The sequence below is a fragment of the Megalobrama amblycephala genome, linkage group LG12 (genome assembly GCF_018812025.1).
Source record: "Megalobrama amblycephala isolate DHTTF-2021 linkage group LG12, ASM1881202v1, whole genome shotgun sequence".
Classification (NCBI taxonomy): Eukaryota; Metazoa; Chordata; class Actinopteri; order Cypriniformes; family Xenocyprididae; genus Megalobrama; species Megalobrama amblycephala.
Genome location: NC_063055.1, coordinates 6,408,458 through 6,431,571, shown reverse-complemented (window position 1 = coordinate 6,431,571; position 23,114 = coordinate 6,408,458). Strand labels below are relative to the sequence as shown.

Genomic DNA, 23,114 nt, shown 5'->3' with positions numbered 1-23,114 from the left:
ACTTTTTCTGCAGCAGTTTTTTTCTGCTATAAAGAAGCGATGTCGCCATCTAAGGGCATTGAAGGTACTATATATTGTGCGTTTTGCCTTTACTCCCCCAAACTTGTCAAAAAAGGCTACTTTACGTGAATGTGAGTGCATTAGCAGGTAGTTTCTGAATCACAGGTGTTTGATTTATTAGATGAGGTCACGACTGCAGCCGCTGACGAGGTTGAAACCAGCACGTCCAGTGCAGTGTAATATAAGTCTAAGGTGTCCCCTGAACGTGTCTGTGAAGTTTCAGCTCAAAATGCCCCATAGAATTTTTTTAATAAATTTTTTTAACTGCCTATTTTGGGGCATCATTAACTATGCACCGATTCAGGCTGCGGCCCCTTTAACGGTGCCCTAGATTATGTTTTTAAAAGATGTAATATAAGTCTAAGGTGTCCCCTGAATGTGTCTGTGAAGTTTCAGCTCAAAATACCCCATAGATTTTTTTTTATAAATTTTTTTAACTGCCTATTTTGGGGCATCATTATAAACGCGGCGATTTATGCTGTGGCCCCTTTAAATCCCGTGCTCTCCGCCCACAGAGCTCTCGCTTGCCTTAAACAGTGCCGTAACAAAGTTTACACAGCTAATATAACCCTCAAAATGGATCTTTACAAAGTGTTCGTCATGCATGCGTCGGATTATGTGAGTATTGTATACTGTTATATTGTTTACATTGATTCTGAATGAGTTTGAGGCTATGCTGCGTGGCTAAAGCTAACATTACACACTGTTGGAGAGATTTATAAAGAATGAAGTTGTGTTTATGCATTATACAGACTGCAAGTGTTTAAAAATGAAAAGAGCGACGGCTCTTGTCTCTGTGAATACAGTAAGAAACGATGGTAACTTTAACCACATTTAACAGTACATTAGCAACATGCTAACAAAACATTTAGAAAGACAATTTACAAATATCACTAAAAATATCATGATATCATGGATCATGTCAGTTATTATTGCTCCATCTGCCATTTTTCGCTATTGTTCTTGCTTGCTTACCTAGTCTGATGATTCAGCTGTGCACATCCAGACATTAATACTGGCTGCCCTTGTGTAATGCATTGATCATGGGCTGGCATATGCAAATATTGGGGGCGTACACCCCGACTGTTACGTAACAGTCGGTGTTATGTTGAGATTCGCCTGTTCTTCTGAGGTCTTTTAAACAAATGAGATTTATATATGAAGGAGGAAACAATGGCGTTTGAAACTCAATGTATGTCTTTTCCATGTACTGAACTCTTGTTATTCAACTATGCCAAGGTAAATTCAATTTTTTATTCTTTTGTGATCTTGAGCTCAACTGAGACTTGAGAGTTTGTAGATGTTTAAGAAGCTGTTGTGTCGACCTTGATTTATTGCAATATTGAGTTCAGTTTAATTTTGATTTTAGAAAATAAACATGATTTCTCATCTTACAAATCAATTGTTTCTTATTTTCACTGGCATGTCTCTCTAGTGCATCTCTGAGCCTACATTCAGCATGAGTAAAATAATTAAGTACTGTTAAAATCAGATACTTTAAGACTTTTACTCAAGTCATGTTGGAATTGTAATAACTTGTAATTGAGTCATTTTCAAAGTAAGGTATCTGTACTTTTACTCAAGTACGGTTTTAAGGTACTCTTTACACCTCTGATTACTGTGCTATTTGCGCAAAAAAAAAAAAAAAAAAAAAAAAGTATTATTATTTATAATAATAAAGTATTTATTATGCCACAGTCGCTGCTTCCGCTTTTTCCGGTCAAGCATATATAGTGTAACGCAGTGCTGTTTTATCATATTAGATACATTTGTGTGTTGAAAGTTGTTATAGCGCTACTCTGCGTTTGCTCGGTGGCTGCTATGAGACACTCTTTGCACACTGCAGCAAGCTAGATCGATATTAGGCATGTTAAAACATGGCACTCACAGTAAAACAAGAAAACAAGATTTAAATAATAAGACTTACTGTGTTGAGCAATATAACAATGATTAGTTTTCTGTCGATGAATGTATCCAAACAGTTGCTCACCTGTCTAATAAAACATAATATATTTAAGCATCTTTGGTGTTTCCATGGTTTCTACAAAATTAAACTGCATGGTCCAAGTCCTGGTTAAAATTGCTTATTTCTCTGGATTTAAACATTCTTGGAAACATTTGGGATAATGTAAGTACACAAGTCAACAAAATATATAACATTGTTCAATTGGTTTTTGGATATTTTATTTATATTGTGCCTTTAAATATGACAAAAAAATCCATTGAAACTGTCTCTCAGAAGGATGATGTGTTGCTCTACAGGGGCCTCTAGATGGCAGAAGCATACAGTAAATTCTGCATAGTCTTATGATCACGAGACATCACAACTGAGTCTAAAGTTAAGCATTTTATTATGTAATATTGTTAGTTAATGTTAATAAAACTTATTGAAAAGTCATACATATGGTTTATAGTGAAGAAATATTCATAGGTTAGATTATTTTTAAACTTAAGTTTTAACTGACATCATTTGAGGCTGCACAAATATAATGTTAAATACACATTTCTCCTCATAAGTAATAAAATTTGACATTGATCAGATTTATTACCAGCTTATTTTGATTGTACTATTTGTTAAAGTGACTTAATACATTAAAAATAAAGGCAAAGTCAAATTTGTATCATGTTTTTTTTATTTTGCATAACAAACAAAAAGCCAGTACATGCATATGTACTTATTCATTTACCATTATTTAGTCTCTTATTATCTTGAGAAAATGTATAATGGTCAAGAGGACAGATGTTTCTTTCAAAATTGATATTTCAAATCTAAATGTCATCGTCATAAAAACATCATATGACAACAGTCACATTACATTGTCCAAGTACACATGTATTTACCATAAAATCATTCTGCCAACCCAAGCAATATAGGAACATGTTTCGCCTGTCTTCTGCATCATGATGATAAACAGACAACAGCAGATGTGGCCAAAAAATGATCCCCAGTCAGTGTCCAAACGTAGCAGATGCTGAAAATGAGCGATGCATTCTGGATCACCAGAATCACCAGACTGATGAACTTCATTATCTTAACTGCATGAGACAAAAGTCACGGATATTTAGTTATGATATACCTGTTTCTACAGGCACAAATGCATCTGTAAAGACTGGAAATAATGTACTGTGAGGATCTGAACACTGACAAACACCAGCATACATGAATGTCGTTCACTTTTCTGAATGTAGCTAATCATTATCATCAGTTAAAGACACACCTAAACAGATGAATGTTTGCTTAAAGCATTATGCTGACAGACGATTAATTCACACTGCTGCATGTAGAAACTATTTCCTGGCAAACAAGTTCATTTATCAATGCCATTCACTAAGAAATAATACTAGAATGTAAGAAAAGCAAACACTTTCCTGAGAAATCTTCTCAAAAATATGATTAAACATGAAGAAAATGAGTTTAAAAAACTGTTAATCTGGTTTCTTTATTTATCAAATCTATTCTTTTTGAATCTTCTTTTCTCCTAAACTGATGACAGTCCCACACTGTAAGACTCCATCTTGTACATATCAGAATTGGCCTAATATGGTAATATAGTCACCATTAAATCAAACTTTATTTTATTTTTTAGATAGAATATTGCTTTATTTATTATACATGATTTATCCGTGACTTTTATTAATTTTTTAATTCGTTTGCGCTCGTAATTTTAAATCAAAATATCTTCCCCTCCCTCTTCTCTTCTCTGATGTGTCTTCTCTGTTTTTTCAGCGTGAGGGCGGGACAACCTGTCACTCACATGCGATCGACCAATAGCAAACTACAACGCTCCAACGATCCAATCAATTCCCGATAGACAAAATCAAGTCCCGCCCTACATTTTTTTCCTCATTCGAAAAAAAGCAGTTAATTTCACTCGTCACAAAAGGGGAAAAAACGGTCGCGCTCATAACTTTCGTTTTTCATGAAGATAATCCTCCTTTCCATGGTACTTTTTAGTACTTTTATTGGTCGAATGCAAAAAGAACCATGGTATTCTTTAAACTATCTTAGTACTATGTAAAAACAACACATAAAATCCAGAGATATACTGATGAAAATATGTTTGTTTTGGGGTTTTTTTTACCTTCATTCTGTCTGCGGGATGATGTTTTATCTTCAGTGCTTCTGTTTGGACTCTCACTGCCTTCCTCTGCCATCATCATCTTCAAAAATGAAGCACAAACTCGAGCGATCCCATCAATCTATAATGATTACAGAGCTTAAAGGATTAGTCCACTTTTAAATAAACTTGTCCTGATCATTTACTCACCCCCATGTCATCCAAAATGTTCATGTCTTTCTTTCGTCAGTCGAAAAGAAATTAAGGTTTTTGATGAAAACATTCCAGGATTATTCTCCTTATAGTGGACCTCAATGGTCTCCAAACGCCTCTCAAAGGGCTTTAAACAATACCAGACGAGGAATAAGGGTCGAAACGATCGGTCATTTTCGAAAAAAATACAACTGTATATTCTTTATAAACACAAATGATCGCCTTGCACATGCTTCCGCTGTCCGTATTCTTCAAAAAGCTTACGCTGTATGTCCTACGCCTTCCCTATTCAACTTACGGAAAAAAACGGAACTGGTGCCGCGATCGTTCCGTAAGTTGAATAGGGAAGGTGTAGGACATACAGCATAAGCTTTTTGAAGAATACGGTCCCAGACGAGGAATAAGGGTCTTATCTAGAGAAACGATCGGTCATTTTCTGAAAAATGATGACAGAATTTTCATTTTTGGGTGAAATATCCCTTTAATGATAATTTCCCCACCACTGCTCAGTGAAACCAAAGACTTTAGCCTTAAAGGGACTTTGTTAAAACAGCACACAAATGAGGTCAGAATTATTGATGTCCCACAAAATCACTTCCCCTAACTGTCCGTGGGAATTTTCTTCTTCTTCTTCTTTTAAAAAACCTTTCTGTTTTGACATTTATTTTCCCTTTTCGTTTATCCCAAACTGATATACATTCATAGTTATCCATCCTGGCATCATATCTATTTATCTGAACTATCCTACTAATACATTACTGCATGTTAACCTGGAGGAAGAAAAGAGATGCACCACAGGCAAACACATCCTGGATGGGTTCAGTAAAGAAGAAGCCAGATTTGTATTGCACCACAATGACCAATAGGGGGCAGCAGCACCATAGTCTCATCATTCTCTAAGTCTAAATTAAATTTTTCCAATAGAAAATCTAAATATACATTTTCCTAAATAAAGATTTAAAGGATATGTTTCACTCATTAAATGTAATAAGATCAATTTAAGAAGGTGCTTGAAGACCAACAGGTGTCTACTGATCCAGTCAAGTGTTGGTTTCAGGTGATTTAGAAATGATGTGGAAAGGTTGGTTCAGTCATTACAGTAAAGCAGGGGCAGAGTTCGGCATGTGAACATGTTAAAAACATTCCTTCTTCATTTGTCGAAAATGACTAACCTGAATGGTTTGACTGGAGAAGCCTGTTAAAAAAATCTCCTCAACTTGAAGTATGAACAGAAAACTATGATCACTATTTAGATCTAACCACTGAAGTGGCAGCACTTCCCCTTTTCATTTTTTATTTGCTTGAGCAATATAAAAGACAAGACAGATGTTTCTTTAAATATAGATATATCACATCTATATTTTTATTTATAGAATCTCATAAATTAAACATCATGTGACAACAGCCACAGAACATTGTTCAATACACAAGTATTTACAGCAAAATTTTTGTGCTAACCCAAGCAAAAATGGCAAGGATTTTGTATTTCATAAAAGTGAAAGAAAAATACCCCAGTGTTAACACAAATGCATTACACATTATGTTAGGAAAGGTCCAATTCACGTGCATTCAATTTCAATGTCTCAAAAAAAAAATATTTATTTAACACAAACTTTGTTCTGCATTTCAAATCAAAATCAAATGTATTTTGCATTATGCATGTTTACCTCACATAAAGCAGTAAGGCTGATCTCTTTGGTGTGTTATAATGAAATCAAACAATTAGGAAAAGCTCACTTGGCCCTTTTTAGTAAACATCAATAGTGGGTTAGTGGTTGAAGCCCTCATGACATTAGTCAACACTTTGACCTTTGGGAACTTCCAACAAAATGACACATATTTGGGCATTTTCAGCACAAAGCGTCCTGACAACATTCTTTAAGTTACAGCGCAGGTATTTCACAAACAATACTGACAGAAACCAAAAGCCAGCTGGCTAATGGCTCTGAGGAATCCATCTAGTGAATTAGAGAAAACAGGATCCACAGGAATGTTCCTCTTCTCTTCTGTCGCACCTTCTTTGAGAGTGTGTGTTGATAAATGGGAAGAGATCCACATGAGACTGAATTATTGTTACGCCAGGCCTCCCATCAAAAGACTGGAAAGCAGATCCGGTCTTTTCGAAACCCCTTAGAACAGGGAGAGAATATCACTGTACAGCAAAAAACCTGTAAAACCAGGTCTCGTCGCAGTCTGATCGGTAACTGCAAGTCCACCCACTGTCATTTAAGTCAGTTCGAACTTAAAACAACACAAACAGACAAACAAAACGAACACAGTTTGCTGCTTCCGAAACTTCATGAACCATAGAGTGCAGAAATAAATTAGTACGTGGCTGAAAAAAATAAATAATCAGCAATAAATAAAAAAGTATAATTTCCCGCTGTTGCGTTGGAGCTGTAGTCGTGGGAAACTTTCACTCATAAAGTAAAACGGCATCAATCCAGGGTTATTTTCAGGCACAGATTCCCAAGTCCGAATGAAACAAAACAAACGTAAACAAAAATAAATAAGGAAGAATCCAGAAGCCAGCAACTAGAGTTCAGTAAGTCCAGTGTAAAACGAAACAGTGTGTGGGAAATTTCTGAATCGAGTCCAGAGTCCTTCAGGATTTAAAGGCTTGGCTTAATATTGCTTTCCGCTTGCAAATCTCCGATATCCTCCGAAGTCTCCGTCATCCAAGGGTGCTGCAAAATCTGCTCCAAACTCGGACGATCCTCCGGCCTGTACGAAAGGCACCAGCGAATCAGAGACTGGCATTCTGAAAGGAAACAGAACGAACATTGAATAAACCTGGCATTGTTTAATCAGGCATAGTTTATTTGCACAGTTTACAATACAATGGAGGTCAAAGGGAACCAAAAATGTCCCTCTTAACGAGATAGTTCACCCAAAAATGAAAATTCAGTCATCATTTACTCACCCTCACGCTGTTTCAAACCTGTATAAATTTCTTTGTTCTGCTGTACACAAAGGAAGATATTTGGAAGAACGTTTGCAACCAAGCAGATTTGGGCCCCCATTGACTACCATAGTATTTTTTTTTTCCTACTATGGTAGTCAATGGGGGCCGAGATCTGCTTAGTTACAAACATTTTTCCAAATATCTTGGTTTGTGTACAGCAGAACAAAGAAATTTATGCAGGTTTGAAACGACATGAGGATGAATAAATAAGGATAGAATTTAAATTTTTTTAGGTGGACTGTCCCTTTAAGAATATTGATTTCCATTCTGTTTGTGGGCTCACCTTTGGAGATGCGTTTAGTGAAACTCGGAGTGGCTTGTACAATATCGCCGTCCCGCTCAAAGGGAATGTCTCCACACACCATGTCAAACAGAAGTACGCCCAGTGACCACACAGTGAGCGGACGAGCGCTGTAACGCTGGTGGAGGATCCACTCTGGAGGGCTGTAGACTCTGGTACCTAAAAACAGACAGAGGGGATCAGATCCACATTCATGCTATATTCATGAATATATGCATTAACCACCCAAAAGCTACCTTACCTTCAAAGTCAGTGTAAATGGAGTCCTTCAGTAGAGCGCCAGATCCGAAGTCAATTATTTTGATGTCACCGGTGCGGACGTCAACAAGGATGTTCTCATCTTTGATGTCCCGATGCACAATTCCCTTGGAGTGGCAGAACTGTAGGGCTTCGATGACCTGTTTGAGGAACCTGAAAAAGACATTCTCATCAGTACTACTGCAGTTTACTGTTAGGACTCAATGTCAAAAAAGACTGTCTCCTTTTTCGCACCTCTGTGCAATGGGCTCCTCCAGGGCCCCTCGTTCAGTGATGAAGTCAAAGAGGTCCTGGCAGTGTTGGGGTTTCTCAAACACGATGAGATATCCCTGACCCGGCATCTCGAACCAGTCGAGCATCCGGATGATGCCGCGGTGACCGGGTAACGACCCCGACCCTCCACCCAGACACAGGAGGAGAGCGACCTCCATGGGGACTGCGTTTGCTCCACCAGGCTGTGAGAGATAAAAGAGATCATTATTAAGTTTGGATTGTAATATTGTAATATTTCCACTAGAAAACTCCCTAGTGCAGGTGTAAACTCCCTGGGTTATAAATGTTATTTTAAAAAGGGGAACTACATATTTCTGGATCTATAAATGTACTTGTTTTGAAACCAAAAATATCTGGTTAGTCAGGTATATTATTATGAACTGGTTCTGACACATTAGGGAAAGTCCATTTAGTTTCCCTTTTAAGGGTGCTCTGAAAAATCCGAATCGTCACGCCTACGTCACTTTCTGTATTAAGACGCGCTGTTCCGGTAAAAAAAAAAAAACACAACCAAAAAACATTCAGAAGAGGGCGCTGTTTATCATATTTCTTTTTGGTGCGTATTCAAGGTGCTGATAAACCGAAAATAAAAATACTTGGAAGACAAATAATTTAAGATGAAAAAAAAACCCGCATTTATATGAAGGTTTACTCACCAGTTTTGCCCACTGTTGAATTCTGTCACGGGATATTTGTTTAATAGCGACCTAAAATGATAATAAAAGTAATTTAGAGGACTACATTTGAAAGTGAAAAATATTTTTATTTAAATATATATATATTTTTATAACATTTTTACCTGCTGTCCGTCTGAAATGCGGTGTCCGGAGAAAACAGACCCGAATCCGCCGCTTCCCAAAAGGGTTCCCATCTTATACTGCTTCTCAAAGTGCTCCTTAACTGAAAATAAACACAATAATATTCAAGAAACAACATAACCAGGAATGTATGGCTGTTATTTAAATTATGCATCTGGATTAATGTAACATTAAAAGCGATATTGTTATTTAATTGTTAAACAGTTTTAAAACAAATTCAAACGCTGCCATACAAGAAAATCTTTATAATATATATTTGCTGTTGTTCGGTAATATAATAAACTTACCATTTTTCGCTTTCACTTCTTCCAGCTGATCCAAACGCAGGTCAACAATACGTTTATCCAACATTTTCAGTTTTTATAAGAATAAAAAACAATATAAAACAACCAAATGATATCTTCAGCTATCACAGTAAGCCGCTTCAGCAGTACATATCCATGTTAGTCTGTTAAGATTTGTCACCGCCTGTTTTCAATTCACTTCAAATTCCGCCGTTTCCAGTGAGCGACTGCGTGACTTCTCCTTCAAACACTCGCACAGACTCTGAGTAATCTCTCAGTTTGTTGATGTTTTAAGTTTACATGTGTAGACACGCCCACTCTTGCGAACCCGCCTAAAATCGAGGCTAACACGCTTGAGTGTTTTGAACTGACAGCCAATCACAGGGCTGAAAAGTTTGAATACACGAATATTAATGAGCGGTGGATAAAATTCTAAGAATCTTCGCCTCCCATTCGCTCAACGTCCCGGCGGAGAAAGAGCGCGCGCGCGCGCGCGATGACAGGAATACTTTTGAGTTATTTTTTTTAACGCGTAAATTTTGAATTCACCCATGCACTAGTGCGAGGCAAACCAACTGTTTTTAGTAGCATTTTTTTTCAGTGAAAGCCATAAAATAACCATAACGACAATTTCGAGTAGACATACAGATATAGGTGTAATATAAAAAGCAGTTAGTGGAGAAAAATGCCACTTGAGAGACAAATTGGGACAGATACTAGTGCGTCATAAAATGTGTAATAGATACTAGTAAATAATAAATGCTACTAGTACTAAACTACAAGAAAAACTGGAATGTACCAGATACAATTGGAATGCATTCATTTTGTAAGTGAATAGATCTGAGCACCAGATCCCCATAGAGTTCAATGCGTTTCTTTAACAGTAACATAAGAACTGAATCCCCATTTGGACAGTAACTAGTATCAAGGTAATAAGTACTTGAAATGAATAGCTTGTGGAACTGAAAAACATACTAGTCACTATTGAATTACTTACTAGTAATAAAAAAGTAGATACTATATAGTGTAGTTAAAATGAAAGTCATTTAGCAAAAACATTTCGCACATATAAATAGGGATGATCTTAGACCAGTTTGAAGGCTATATGACTCATGTTCCAGCATGCTCTGTGCATGTGGGGCAGTCCCACAGCACCTATTTACAAGATCTAATGTGGTTTCATCTCCATGATGACTTAAAAAACACGAAACTTTTAATAGATATATGATAATGTTTGGCAATACTTTATGCAGATATCAAGAGCTGACTTTAATGTCCTTGTGATCAATAGATTTCAGCATTTCATTAAAGTTGCATGCATCAAAGACCCTTCCACATTCACTACCAGTCAAATATTCAGACACACACCTCATTCTTTAATAAAACTACTTTCCACATTTGAGAATAATAGTCATCTAAAATGATAAATACACATGAATCTCAGACAAAATGTAGTGGCTAACACATTAAAGAGATCAAAACTGTTACATTTTATCTGGTTCGATGTCTTTTTTAGATTTTATCAAAACATGAATGTTATAAACTGTATATTTTGTGCTCTGTCATTCTCTCAACCAACATCATAATGTGCATCCTAGGATCTTTTAAACAGTACTGAAATAATTTACATGATGATGGATACTTGTTGGCTACCATTTGCTCCAACTAAAAAAAAAAAAAAAATCATTCTTAAATGTTTAAATTAGTTTTGCAAGGTGCTTCAAGTAATAATGCATATTACATGAGAAAGTTCATGAGAAAAATAAATTCAGTCAAGCATGTCCAAAAATGATCAAATATCGTTATTGAGATATGCATGCCACAAAAAGGACACCAACAAAGAAGTACATTTCTTCAGAAAGTTCTTTTTTTATTCCAAGAAAAAAGAGCATTTTCATCCCAAACAAGAAAATAAAACAAGATTATATTAATCAATTATTAAGAGGATAAAGTATGACTTTTTTTCAATAACTTTTTATTTCCCCCACGTATTCTATAATGATATCAGTCATGTTTATTTTCACATGCACTTAAAGAAGTCCGATGATGATGATGATGATGATAATGGCGTAAGAAAGAAAAGGAGTGTTTAGGTGAGTATCACAACAATGGGCCATTACTGCTGGATGGTTGAGGCCAGTGATGGACTGATGGATGGATGGATGGATGGATGGGTGAAGGAAAGGAAGGACAGTGTGAACTGCATGATGATGGAGAGAATGTGATTGGTTTGATCCCCATGTATCTGCCTCCTGCTTCGGCTGCAGATTGTGCCTCAACCCTCCTTTATCAACTGCTATCTGGAGAAGGTTCTCTATGCATGGCGTTTTTCTTCATGCTATCGAGGTATTCCTGTTGTGACACGGCCAAGACGGACGCCAATATCTCATCGTCTTCCCAGTCTGTTAGGCCTATTGCAAAACAAGAGCAAAACAAACCATGGTTATATAACAACATATTATATACACTACATATGCCAATGCTTTATATATAAACACATATTGTGTCTACATATGCATTTCTTTACAAATATACAATTTTTAAATTTGATCAATTTGACTGTATAGTGGAAGAAAAGCAGGAAACAAGTCTCCAACATACTTTGGAACTTCATAAAAGCTGATGTTTTAATACTTTTACTATTATTCTCAAATGTGCAAAACAACAATAATAAAGGATGAGTAGGTGTGGCCAGGCTTTTCAGACTGATCCATTACAAGAGCTCAATTTGTGAAAAACATTCACTCCCTATTTGCACCTTCTTAAGTTCTTAGCCGAAACAATGCCGCTGTCAACAGTAGCTGGGGTGTGCCGATACTCCGCTACAATCAAGTGTATTTAACGGCTGTACACGCTGCTTTCTGCATGGTGCATTTCACAGCAATGAATCACATGGATCACATCACAGATTCAAGATGTGTGAGATGCATGAGGAAGGCGAGCGAGCGCCGTGATTAACATGGCATTCCTGAGCCCTAGATTCTTTCATACTGAATCAGGCAGGACAGCTAGACGAACTGGCAAGCATGATTCTACTTCCTCACCAAAAGCAGTAGGGGACATCTCTTGCATAATGGCCCGATAGCCCAGCGCTGGATACAGAGACACCAGAGAAGACGAGGTGGGTCTGTCTGGTCCGACGCAAGCCTGGTTACTGGGACCTGAACGACGAGACGGAACGCAGGAACTCTTTAATTTGAAAGACTAAAGTAAAGAGATTTAGTTTCTATCTATGTGGCTTCTCCTGCAAAGTGGTTTTGAGTGATTTTCACAAAAAGACATTTTTTTCTTACAAAAACAAATATTTTGCATAAAGAAAATGTAGTGTATTTTTTAAGACTAAGATTGTTTTACATTGTGAACTTATTTTCATTCAAATTAAGCACATTTACCTGCTAATTTTTATTACTGCAATGCATCTGGATGCTTTAGTTACCATTATTCTTAATGATAATTCTCTGTATATTTGCATTATTGTTATACAGTACCACAATAATTGCTGCAATGCTGTTTTTTAACATTATTATTTAATATATTTTATGTTTATATTAGTGTTGTCAAATCAATTAATCACATCTAACATAAAAGTTTGTTTATATATGTGTGAATATATATTATTATATTTATATATATTTTATATGTGTGTGCCTGTCTGTGTATATATATATATATATATATATATATATATATATATATATATATACATACATAATTAGTGCTGCCAAACGATTAATTGCGATTAATCACATCCAAAATAAAAGTTTGTGTTTACATAATGTGTGAATATATATTATTATATTTATATATATTATATGTGTGTGTGTGTGTGTGTGTGTGTGTGTGTGTGTGTATATATATACTTAATTAGTGCTGTCAAGTGATTAATCATGATTAATTGCATCCAAATTAAAAGTTTGTTTACATAATATATGTGTGTACTGTGTATCTTTATTATGTATATATATAAATACACACACACATGCATGTATATATTTAACAAAAATATATTTATATATGAAATATTTATATTTATATATAATATAAATTATATATAATATAAATGTATAAATATACATGTATACATGTAAATATTTCTTAAACAAATGCATGTGTGTGTAATAGATATACACAGTAAACACATTATGTAAACAAACTTTTATTTTTGGATGTGATTAATCGTGATTAATCATTTGACAGCACTAATATATATGTATAAATATATATTTGGGTATACACACACGTATAATATATATATATAAATATAATATATATTCACGCATATATAAACAAACTATTATGTTAGATGTCATTAATCATGATTAATTGTTTGACCGAACTAGTTTATATACACTACCATTCAAAAATTTGGGGTCAGTAATAATTTTTTTTATTTTTAAAAAAATAAATTAATATTTTTATTAAGCAAGAATGCACTTCAATTTCAAATAAATGCTATTCTTTTCAACTTTCTATTCATCAATGTTTCTTGAGCAGCAAATCAGCATATCAGAATGATTTCTGAAGGATCATGTGACACTGAAGACTGGAGTAATGATGCTGAAAATTCAGCTTTGATCACAGGAATAAATTACATTTTAAAGTATTTTAAAACAGAAAACACTTATTTTAAATTGTAATAATATTTCACAATATATTACTTCATTTTTTATTAAATAAATGCAATCTTGCTGAGCAAAAGAGACTTCTTTCAAAAACATTAAAAAAATATTATCGACCCCAAACTTTTGAATGATTTCCTTTAGATTTTGGGGTGAAACACGACCCAGGCATCTTCTTGACAGATTTCCAGGGATTCACCCTTTAAAATCAGTTTAATAACCCGTGAACATCATGTGCCATTTACTCCATAAATTGGCTTGCTGAAGGAAATGCATCATACAGTGAAACTGTTAGTTTTAATGACACCATCCTTATTGCAAAACACTGATAACAGACCTGGTGCACAGGGTGACGGGGGTTTGGATAGCGCTCCGGCCGCTCCGGCCGGTGAGGGGGGCTTAGCGGGTGTGTCCGAATGCGAAGGATCAGGAATCTCCGGAGAGGGGGCGGAGCTGCGTTGCCGTGGAGATCGGGCATTCCATTCTTCCAAACCACTGGAGGCCGCAGCCGTGGCGGAGCTGCACGTAGCGCTGGCCTTACGAGGCTGAGGGAGTGACAAAAGTAAACACGTTTATTCACAAATGATAAGTGGACAGGCAATTTGTATGTGAAGACTTCAGAGTTTGTTACCCAAAACAGTAAACATTCTTACATAAGGACATTTACAAAAAGTAGGTTTATGTAAGGTTTGTGTAAAATCTTTTAGATGATATGAAAATATTCAACAAGTTCTCTCTGCTAGGCTGATGTAAGTCAGTTCAAACAGCGATTTATAAGAAAGGCTATTGTTTCTGTGAAGGAAGGTCTTGTTCACAGCTGGTTTAAGTGTCAAAACGCAAACCACATAGCCTGCACGCTTTGGCGTACCTGATGGTATATGTGTACCTTCACCAATGAAGCAGTCATCACCGCTTGCATGTGACTACATGTGAATAATTCCAGTGCAATCAGCATTAAAACAGTGATTCGTTTATGACGTCAAGGGTTTTTCGGAAGTATTACACGTCAAACACCTGATTCTTACCGACAGTGATTCTGTTAGGAATGCAACTAAAGATTCTGACTAAATGAGACATGATGTTAGGTAGTTAGCAGGATTAGCATTAAAACAGGCAGGTCCCACACCTGACGTGCCTGTTTCTCTTGGTCTCGAAGCCACTGTAAGTATGATTCTCTGGCCACTTGCTCTTCTATGGCTTCATTGGTAGCTTCCCAATCTGTGGCCCTCTTCTTGTCCTCCAGCATCTGTTGTTCAATCCAGGATTCCTCTGAAGTTTTAATTGCATTCTTCATGAGTGACTGGTCTGCAAACTGCATAGAGACAGACAGATATACAGAGGAGGGGTTAAAGGCCGCAGCGTTACCCCTCAGGTGACAGGTGAGAATGTCTCCAGGAGAGGAGCTGATTTGTGGGAAGAGGAAAAACACGATCAAGCTAAATGCAAATTAAGCAAGAAGTCTTTTTTAAGAGACACTTTCTAAGAGTGGATGACAGGTACTCATCTCATTAAAAAAGGGTTTCTGATTGGATTAGCTGCGTTTGCCAGCAACCGGAAACAGCCAACCTTTACAAAATTCTTGATTCTGATTGGTCAGTCACAGTCTGGGCCCTATCATACACCCGGCGCAACACAAAGCCAGGCATGATGCAAGTGTTTTTTGCTAGTTTCAGCCCGACACGGTTATAATTTTCACGTCCAGCGCCCACATTGTTTAAATAGCAAATGCACTCACAGCTATCTGTTCACTCATAGGTGTGCTGGTCTGAAAACAAGGTGTGTTCAGGTGCGTTGTTGGCGTGTTGCTATTTCGAGGCAAGTGAAAACGACTGTGCCATTGACCAACAAAAACCTGGTCTAAAGTCAATGGCGCAGTATTTTTTTTGTTATTTAAAGGGTGCGTTAGTAATATGCACCAATAGGCGGGTGCACAACGCGCATACACTCTGCTTGTTACACACACGGGGACGCGCTGCAGCACACAAACATGCCAAATATTAAAATAAAATGATTACAATGTAAAAGATTGTTATTGTACATAAAGATAAAAATGCCTCCATGTCATAATGGATAGTCATTGCATATATCAGAATCACCAATTTGCAGTAATGACAAATGAAACTGGCTAATTATTTAGGTGTTTATATTCCACCATGTAAATAGCAATCTGCCATTGTACGAGTGCAACTGGCTTTTAAAGGGGATGGATGGATGGATGGATGGATGGATGGATGGATGGATGGATGGATGGATGGATGGATGGATGGATGGATGGATGGATGGATGGATGGATGGATGGATGGATGGATGGATGGATATGTCTTGAAACAGACTCTTTAAAAAGAACTATTTCAACATTAAAAACCCAATGGCGAGTGCTGAACTTCTGTCAAGCCAGTTGCAACAAAAATGTTGTGCAAGCTAACTGATTTTTACAATCAGCCTGTCATTTTCTTAAGACACAGAATGAAAAGGGGTTAAAGGCCACAGTGTTGCCCCTCAAGTGACAGGTGAGAATGTTTCTGCTCAAGCACCCTTGAGGAGCTGATTTGTGGGAAGAGGAAAAACACTGTTGAGCTAAATGCAAAAAAGTCTTTTTTAAGAGGCACTTTCTAAGCATGGATGACAGATCTCAGAAATACAGAAAGCATCTCATAAAACAGATGGTTTTGACTCTGCATTCTGATTAGTTGAGTTGCATTTGATGACAACCGTAAACCACCCACATTTAGGCACACTTTAGTTTAGGGTCCAATTATCACTATTAACTAACTATTAAATATGACCAATTACTGCTTATTAATAGTTTGTAAGGTAGTTGTTAAGTTTAGGTAGGATTAAGGGATGTAGAGTATGATCATGGACAATAAGGCATTAATATATGCTTTATAAGTACTAATAAACAGCCAATATCCTAGTAATATGGATGCTAATAAACAACTAGTTAATAGTAGTCAAGTCAAGTCACCTTTATTTATATAGGGCTTTTTACAATGCAGATTGCGTCAAAGCAGCATAATAGTAGATAGACTGATGTTCATGAATCCAGCTCCTGGACTGGTAACAATGTAACTGATATCAAGATGTTTCTCTTTTTGTGTGTGTGTGTGTGTGTAAGAAACACAGAGCTAGACTACATGTCCTCTGCTCTGGAACAGTGCGCTCGTGTCCAGACAGCGTACTGGCTCATTCCCCGTCTGTCCAGACTGTTATGCTAAACTAACTGACCGTAATATGGGTGATCTCTAGGACGATAAGATCTTGATGCACATCAAGTGGTCGAGATACAAACCAGCTCACAAACCAGGTTTTATCATGTATTGTTTTGGTCTTGACTGTACCAAAAAAAAAAAAAAACCCTTTTTTACTCTATGATGCATTTCCTCAAGCAAACTTTATATAGACTTCTGGTCAATGTTGCCCCTTTGTTTTCCCATATATAGAAATTCTTTTGTTGATGCCACTTTTTTTTCTTTTTCTTTTTCTTTTTCGGGCAGTAAGGTATTACTTTATAAAGGAAAATGTTGTTACGAAGAGTAATAATGGAAATAATCACATCAGTGAGCCACAAATTAGTCTGAGAGCTACAGCACCGCAGCTCTATTTTTGATAGGAAGACATGATCTGTCTTTGATCTGCTCGGCTTAAACTATCACAAGGCATGTGGCACATAAACAAAACAGTGTGCTGTTAATGGGGCTCCCCCGAAAACCACCGACGTGAGGAATGTTTCCCCCCACCTCCACCCAAAGCAGTCAGGGAAATGGGACAATGCAGGTCACACTTTGTTGTCTCTTTTTTGGCTTTGATGACGACTGTCTCCAAATTCAGACTGTGGATCAGCTGACGGAACTGCCTAAGTGAATGGGAGGAACACTCTGACGAGACAATACTTCCCAATTCACAAACCCACAAAGACTTTGTTACACATTCCTCAGTAGCAAATACAGGACATTGTTGCAGGCAGTTGAATTGAATTATATATTATTACATGAAATTCAATTATAATTATGAGAAAAGTGGCTGTTCTTGCACAGGCAGATGGAAGTGTACGTGATGGAATACACATAGACAATACTAACACCAAGGTGTCAAACTCAGAGGGGTCAACCAGAGCAGTTAACATATTTCACACTGAAAATGCAGCACAGTTGCAAACAATTACCAGCTCTTCTCACTTAAATGGCACTTAAAGTCGTACTCATTAATGGATTACTTTATCTTACAAAAAATATTGTGAATCTGTTATGTGATACAGAGCATGCATAATTATTATGCAAGTTGATTTTCTGATCATATTTTTTTTCCAGGCACATTTTACTAATTCCAAACCACATCAATCTAAATAACTACTATTCATTTTGGATTTAATCATCTCTAAGTGATAGTGATATAATTGTTCATGAAGGCTGGAAATGAAAAACGCCTTATATTCAGGTGTGCATAATTATTAGGCAGGTTTTCTTTTACAGGCAAAAAGAGATTTAACTCAGACTGAAAAGTCAAAAATGTTTAAGTACCCATGAGAAGGATGCAATACTAATGCAATACTAGAAATTGCAAAGTTAAGGCATGACTAATGGACAGCAAAACGCTCATTGGGTCAGACAGGTGGAGGTGGAGAAGAAAAGACACATGTTAACTGCAAACGAATTAAGAATTAAGGTGAAGAATTAGGTGTGAAACCATCAGGAACACTTTAGTTTCCAGCGCCACCATTTTCCAGAACAGAGTGACTCTTGAAGGACCAGCACCACATCCTCTTCTACCACTGTTTGAAGAATTTATCTTCCAGAATCTGGCAGTAACTTTTGGAAGATCATTTTCCATCTCTGCGAAACAGACTTTTCAGGATAGGAGATGGACTAAAATTATCTTCACTTCTAATTCTTCATCTTAATTCTTTTGCAGTTAACATGTGCCTTTTCTTCCCCACCTGTTTTTGTCTGACCCAATGAGCATTTCACTGTCCAGTTGTCACGCTTTAACTTTGCAATTTCTAGTATTGCATTAGTATTGCATCTTTCTCATGAGCATTTAATAATTTCTGACTTTTCAGTCTGAGTTAAATCTCCTTTTTGGCTCATTTTGCCTGTAATAGAAAACCTGCCTAATAATTATGCACACCTGAATATAAGGCGTTTTTCATTTCCAGCCTTCATGAACAATTATATTTCACTTAGAAATGATTAAATCCAAAATTAATAGTAGTTCTTAAGATTGATGTGGTTTGAAATTGGTGAAATGTGCCTGGGGAAAAAATTATCAGAAAATCAACTTGCATAATAATTATGCATGCACTGTATAGTCTAACTGAGTTGGACATTTTAAATGGTCCTAATATATATATATATATATATATATATATATATATATATATATATATATATATATATATATATATATATATATATATATATATGCTTTTTATTATTTCATCTTTTTATATCTTGATACTTTAAAGTCAACATGAACCTCCTGGCTTCATTCTGTTAGGTATCGGCCCCTTTTCAAGTCCCACTCAACTTTATTTCCCACTGAATATCCTGCTTCACTCATAAACATCAGATTATGGAAGTAAATAGGTTGCGAATGGCATTTCATGTTGACTTTAGTGGCAGCTGCAGGTACCCACCCCTGGTTTGAAGGCAGGAAGTCCGAGCCCAACTCCAATCGTGGCTTTGTTGGGATTCACGACTGAGTTGTAGTGAATGTTCCGATGGTAACTAACTCTGATTGGCTCGTCATTATTTTGATGGATGCCATGGAACGTGTTGATTGGTTCTAAAAGAGGCCATCAAAATAACATTTAGCAAAATAACATTAACATATTGCATGTCAATATAATTGCTTATTATCAATAAATCCACAAAACAATTTTCACATTCATCATCGCTATCCACTAGGGTGCATGCATGGTGGAATATACTGTAGTTAAATGTGCATAATTCAATTTTATGGACACTGTAATGCAAATTAGGCCCTTTGCTGACCTGTGCCGTACTGATAAACTTCCACTGGCCGATTGTACATCTCCGCCATAGCCTGCATCTCAATATGGTTCCCATGACAGTTGTTCTTCCTCTTTCTGTTGATATATGTAGTGAAGTCCTCTGTCACATAATTTGAGAAGTAATCTGCATTTTTCATCTGCAAGTAAAGTCATAGAGAAAGCATGAATTTAATTATAACATGATCAGGTTTTGTACACTCCGACGATCCCAAAGAAAGAACATCACATACCAAGTAATCCATGCAATGTTTGCGGACGACTTCGTGCATATCCTGGTCTCCGTAAACCTGATCAGCTGTATAAAGATGAGGAAACCATGGTTATGTGCAAATTAACAATATGATCTATGCATGCACTAATTTTACAGCAGTTAATAGCATTTCATATTTTATTGCATTTTCTTACATTTATTGTAGTGTCTCTGCAAAATAAAAAGTTATAGCTGAATTATGTTATGTAGCAATACACACATCATTTTCAATGCATTTCATTTATTTGTTGCATTTTTAATTTTAGATCATAAAAACAACAATTACACAACAAAAACAAGACAGGAGGACAGAGTGAGTGAATTATAAAACAAAATACTGTTCATAGTTATTATAGTTGTTTGAAATTTGGAAATAGTTTTTCTTTTAACACCTTACAAAATTATAGGGAGCAAGTAACTGCTTGAGCGGTTTAATTGCAGGCAAATTCTGTAATGCATGCATGCATGCAAAGGCTGCATGGTTCGTTCTGCAAGCTCTTCTTTTGGCGGGCTTTATCATACTCATTTATGTGCCAGTGAGTGACTCAAAACAAGACTAGGGGCCCAAATAAGGTGCAGATGTAAACAAACGGGCGTACGAGCTCCGCTCAGAGGCCGACACTTTTCCTTCCAAAAGCGCCGATATGCAAATGAGCCCCAGCCTCGAAGCGCATTCCGGCTAGTCACATGACCACTAGCCGCAAAGATTCTGAGAATCTCTTAGTCAATTTCCTCTTTCGCAGTATCAGCCTACTTCTGTTGTGACACTTCTGAACAGACTAAGGAAGTTGCACTCGCTTCGCTAAAAAAAAAACAAGCTTTAAATGAAAGTTCAGACAAATATACCAATACAGGTGCTTTATTTTAAGACCCTTGCACTTTTTTAGTTCCTAGAAGAGGCCCTGTAAACCATAGACATTATCTGATAAAACAGAATAGGTTGTTTAAGGAAGGGAAAGTCTTTGGTGCAGAAACAAATACCTCACAGCAAAAGTTTGATTGAAAAGACCAGTTCATTACTGCAGTTGGCACATCCAGCAATTAGTGAACGCTCTGTGCTTCTTGGTTAGGATATTAATTTGATCTGAAAGAACTTGTCGTTCTGTTCCCGACACGAACAATAGTTGCATTTTCTGGCAGGTCCATGATGCTTTTATGAGCTAGCTTATAGATGTCCCTCCCTAGGTTTGTTTGGGAAAAATGGAACGTCCATAAACAAAAGCTTACAGCTGGACATGTGTTCATTTGAAGGTGAATGCTGGTGGTGCAACACTACAATTTAGTTCTGAAGCCACCTTTTGTCAAGTAAAAATATGCATTTATAGAACAATGAATGCTTTTACTTTTCTAAGTAGGTGCATTTAGCCTTTAAGACACAGGTTCATTTGTTAAAACCAGGACCTTGACATTTGAAGCTGTCTGTAGGAAGATCTCAGCTCACACACAGGAGAACAGCAGCTGGAGATTCGGTCTGCTTTTGGTTCCCCACTTGGCCTGTTGTTGGTATTTCCATATGTCTTACCCTTTCCATTCATTACTGCACAGCGCAGTGGATAACCAGACCCTTCGTCAGCGGGTGCTGCGGGGGAGAATCAGGGATTTCCCTTCACTCCTTTGCATTATTCTGACTCATGTGTGATGATAAACACCTGCCTTCGCTCTTTTCCTGATTTCACCCCAAATTTGAATAACAAACAGCTTTACTATAGTGGTGCAGCCACGTGGGGCCTGGATCTTTTGCATGTACAAACAGTGAGCAGTACTAAAGAAAAATAGTTCCTTAAAGTGTGTTGAGCTAACTTGCATTTTCAACATTTATACTTACGGTTAATGGTTTTTCAAAACTCCCAACTTTAAAGGGTTAGTTCACAAAAAAAATGAAAATTCTTTCATCATTTACTCACCCTCATGTCGTTCCAAACCTTTATGACCTTTTATCTGTGGATGAAATTTTGAAGAATGTCTGTGTTCAAACAACATTGGACCACAATGACCTTTATTTTGTGGACAAAAACACTAAGACACTTCTCAAAATATCTTCTACAGGTTTGGAACGACATGATGACGATTAATTTTCTGCATCATTACTCCAGTCTTCAGTGTCACATGAACCTTTAAATCATTCTAATATGTTGATTTGCTACTCAAGAAACATTTCTTATTATTATCAATGTTGAAAACAGTTGTGCAACTAATCGATAAAAACGATAAAATGTTAATAATCGATAATGAATCGAGTAGTCGCTTATGCCCACCGTGCACGGAAAACTTCTGACCAGCCGCATCAAATTACAACACTAAATAATGCATTTCTATGGACAAAATGCATCTAAAAATAGTGGAGGAAACACAGTGAGATGCTGCTGGAAAGGTACGTGATCCAAGCTGCCCAAAACATGAGAATTCTTTATTTTAAGCTTCAAGCTAATGCATTAGCGTAATGTTTAACATGGCATTAACCCTGTCAGGCGCTTTGGCAGATGCGTGTGCTGTTTAAAGTGTGATGTTTCCTCAGCGCAAAGCTTTAATTTTAGCGTTACAAATTCACGTGAGTATTTCCATTTTCCACGAAGGCTCGTCCTGACAGTCTGCGTTAAACTTCAAACTTAACCGAATGAGCGCCGGCGTGTGCATGCGCGTCAAAACTCAGCGCATTTACATTTACAGGATAAAGAAATGACAGTAACAGGTAAATGTGTTCAGAGTGAACGTGTGTGTTCCTGTATAACATTCCTCTTATCTGTCAACACTGAGTTTGTGTTTTGTTTTTCTTTATTATTATCTTTTTTTAAATGTCTTTTTGCTTTATAGCTCTTTTGCATATAGCATAGATATAAATATATTCACTATTTATGTTTACATAGCATTCAGTTGGCACATTTGTTTGAAGGACAGCATTGAGCAATATGTGGAATAGTGTGTTTTATCAATAAAACAAAAGAAAAAAGAAAACTGGTCTTTTTTAAAACCTGATTCATCTAACAAATAATCAGCCAACTAAT

The 23,114-nt window shown here is 36.6% G+C and overlaps 2 protein-coding genes across 5 annotated transcripts in view; both read right to left on the bottom strand.

Annotated features, from left to right (window-relative positions):
* Nucleotides 1-5,660: 5,660 nt before the first annotated feature.
* On the bottom strand, nt 5,661-9,517 carry pim2 (Pim-2 proto-oncogene, serine/threonine kinase). The gene is made up of 7 exons (XM_048208781.1): nt 9,234-9,517; nt 8,928-9,028; nt 8,785-8,835; nt 8,090-8,310; nt 7,839-8,008; nt 7,580-7,756; nt 5,661-7,092 (listed from the first exon to the last, which is right to left on the bottom strand). The coding sequence occupies exons 1-7, from the start codon at nt 9,295-9,297 to the stop codon at nt 6,944-6,946; spliced, it is 933 nt and encodes a 310-aa protein (XP_048064738.1). The 5' UTR covers nt 9,298-9,517; the 3' UTR covers nt 5,661-6,943.
* A 1,558-nt stretch (nt 9,518-11,075) lies between these two features.
* The window catches only part of otud5a (OTU deubiquitinase 5a), a 30,818-nt gene continuing 18,779 nt past the window's right edge, over nt 11,076-23,114 (bottom strand). For 2 of the 4 annotated variants that reach the window (XM_048208778.1, XM_048208777.1), the window contains exons 3-9: nt 20,093-20,157; nt 19,843-19,999; nt 19,485-19,633; nt 14,976-15,161; nt 14,187-14,394; nt 12,275-12,391; nt 11,076-11,641 (exon numbers count right to left, since the gene is read on the bottom strand). In XM_048208778.1, the coding sequence (XP_048064735.1) occupies nt 11,520-11,641; nt 12,275-12,391; nt 14,187-14,394; nt 14,976-15,161; nt 19,485-19,633; nt 19,843-19,999; nt 20,093-20,157 (1,004 nt within the window). In that variant the 3' untranslated portion in view covers nt 11,076-11,519. The remainder of the gene's footprint in view (nt 11,642-12,274; nt 12,392-14,186; nt 14,395-14,975; nt 15,162-19,484; nt 19,634-19,842; nt 20,000-20,092; nt 20,158-23,114) is intronic. The other 2 variants (XM_048208779.1, XM_048208780.1) reach the window with 2 other exon arrangements.

Bases quoted from the DNA above. Each gene is read 5' to 3' on its own strand.
- pim2 (XM_048208781.1), bottom strand. From the start codon at position 9,297: ATGTTGGATAAACGTATTGTTGACCTGCGTTTGGATCAGCTGGAAGAA. The intron at 8,311-8,784 runs GTGAGTAAACCT...TATCTCTCACAG, and splicing joins TTCAACAGTGGGCAAAACTG to CCTGGTGGAGCAAACGCAGT. The intron at 8,009-8,089 runs GTGCGAAAAAGG...TGTCTTTTTCAG, and splicing joins GAGGAGCCCATTGCACAGAG to GTTCCTCAAACAGGTCATCG.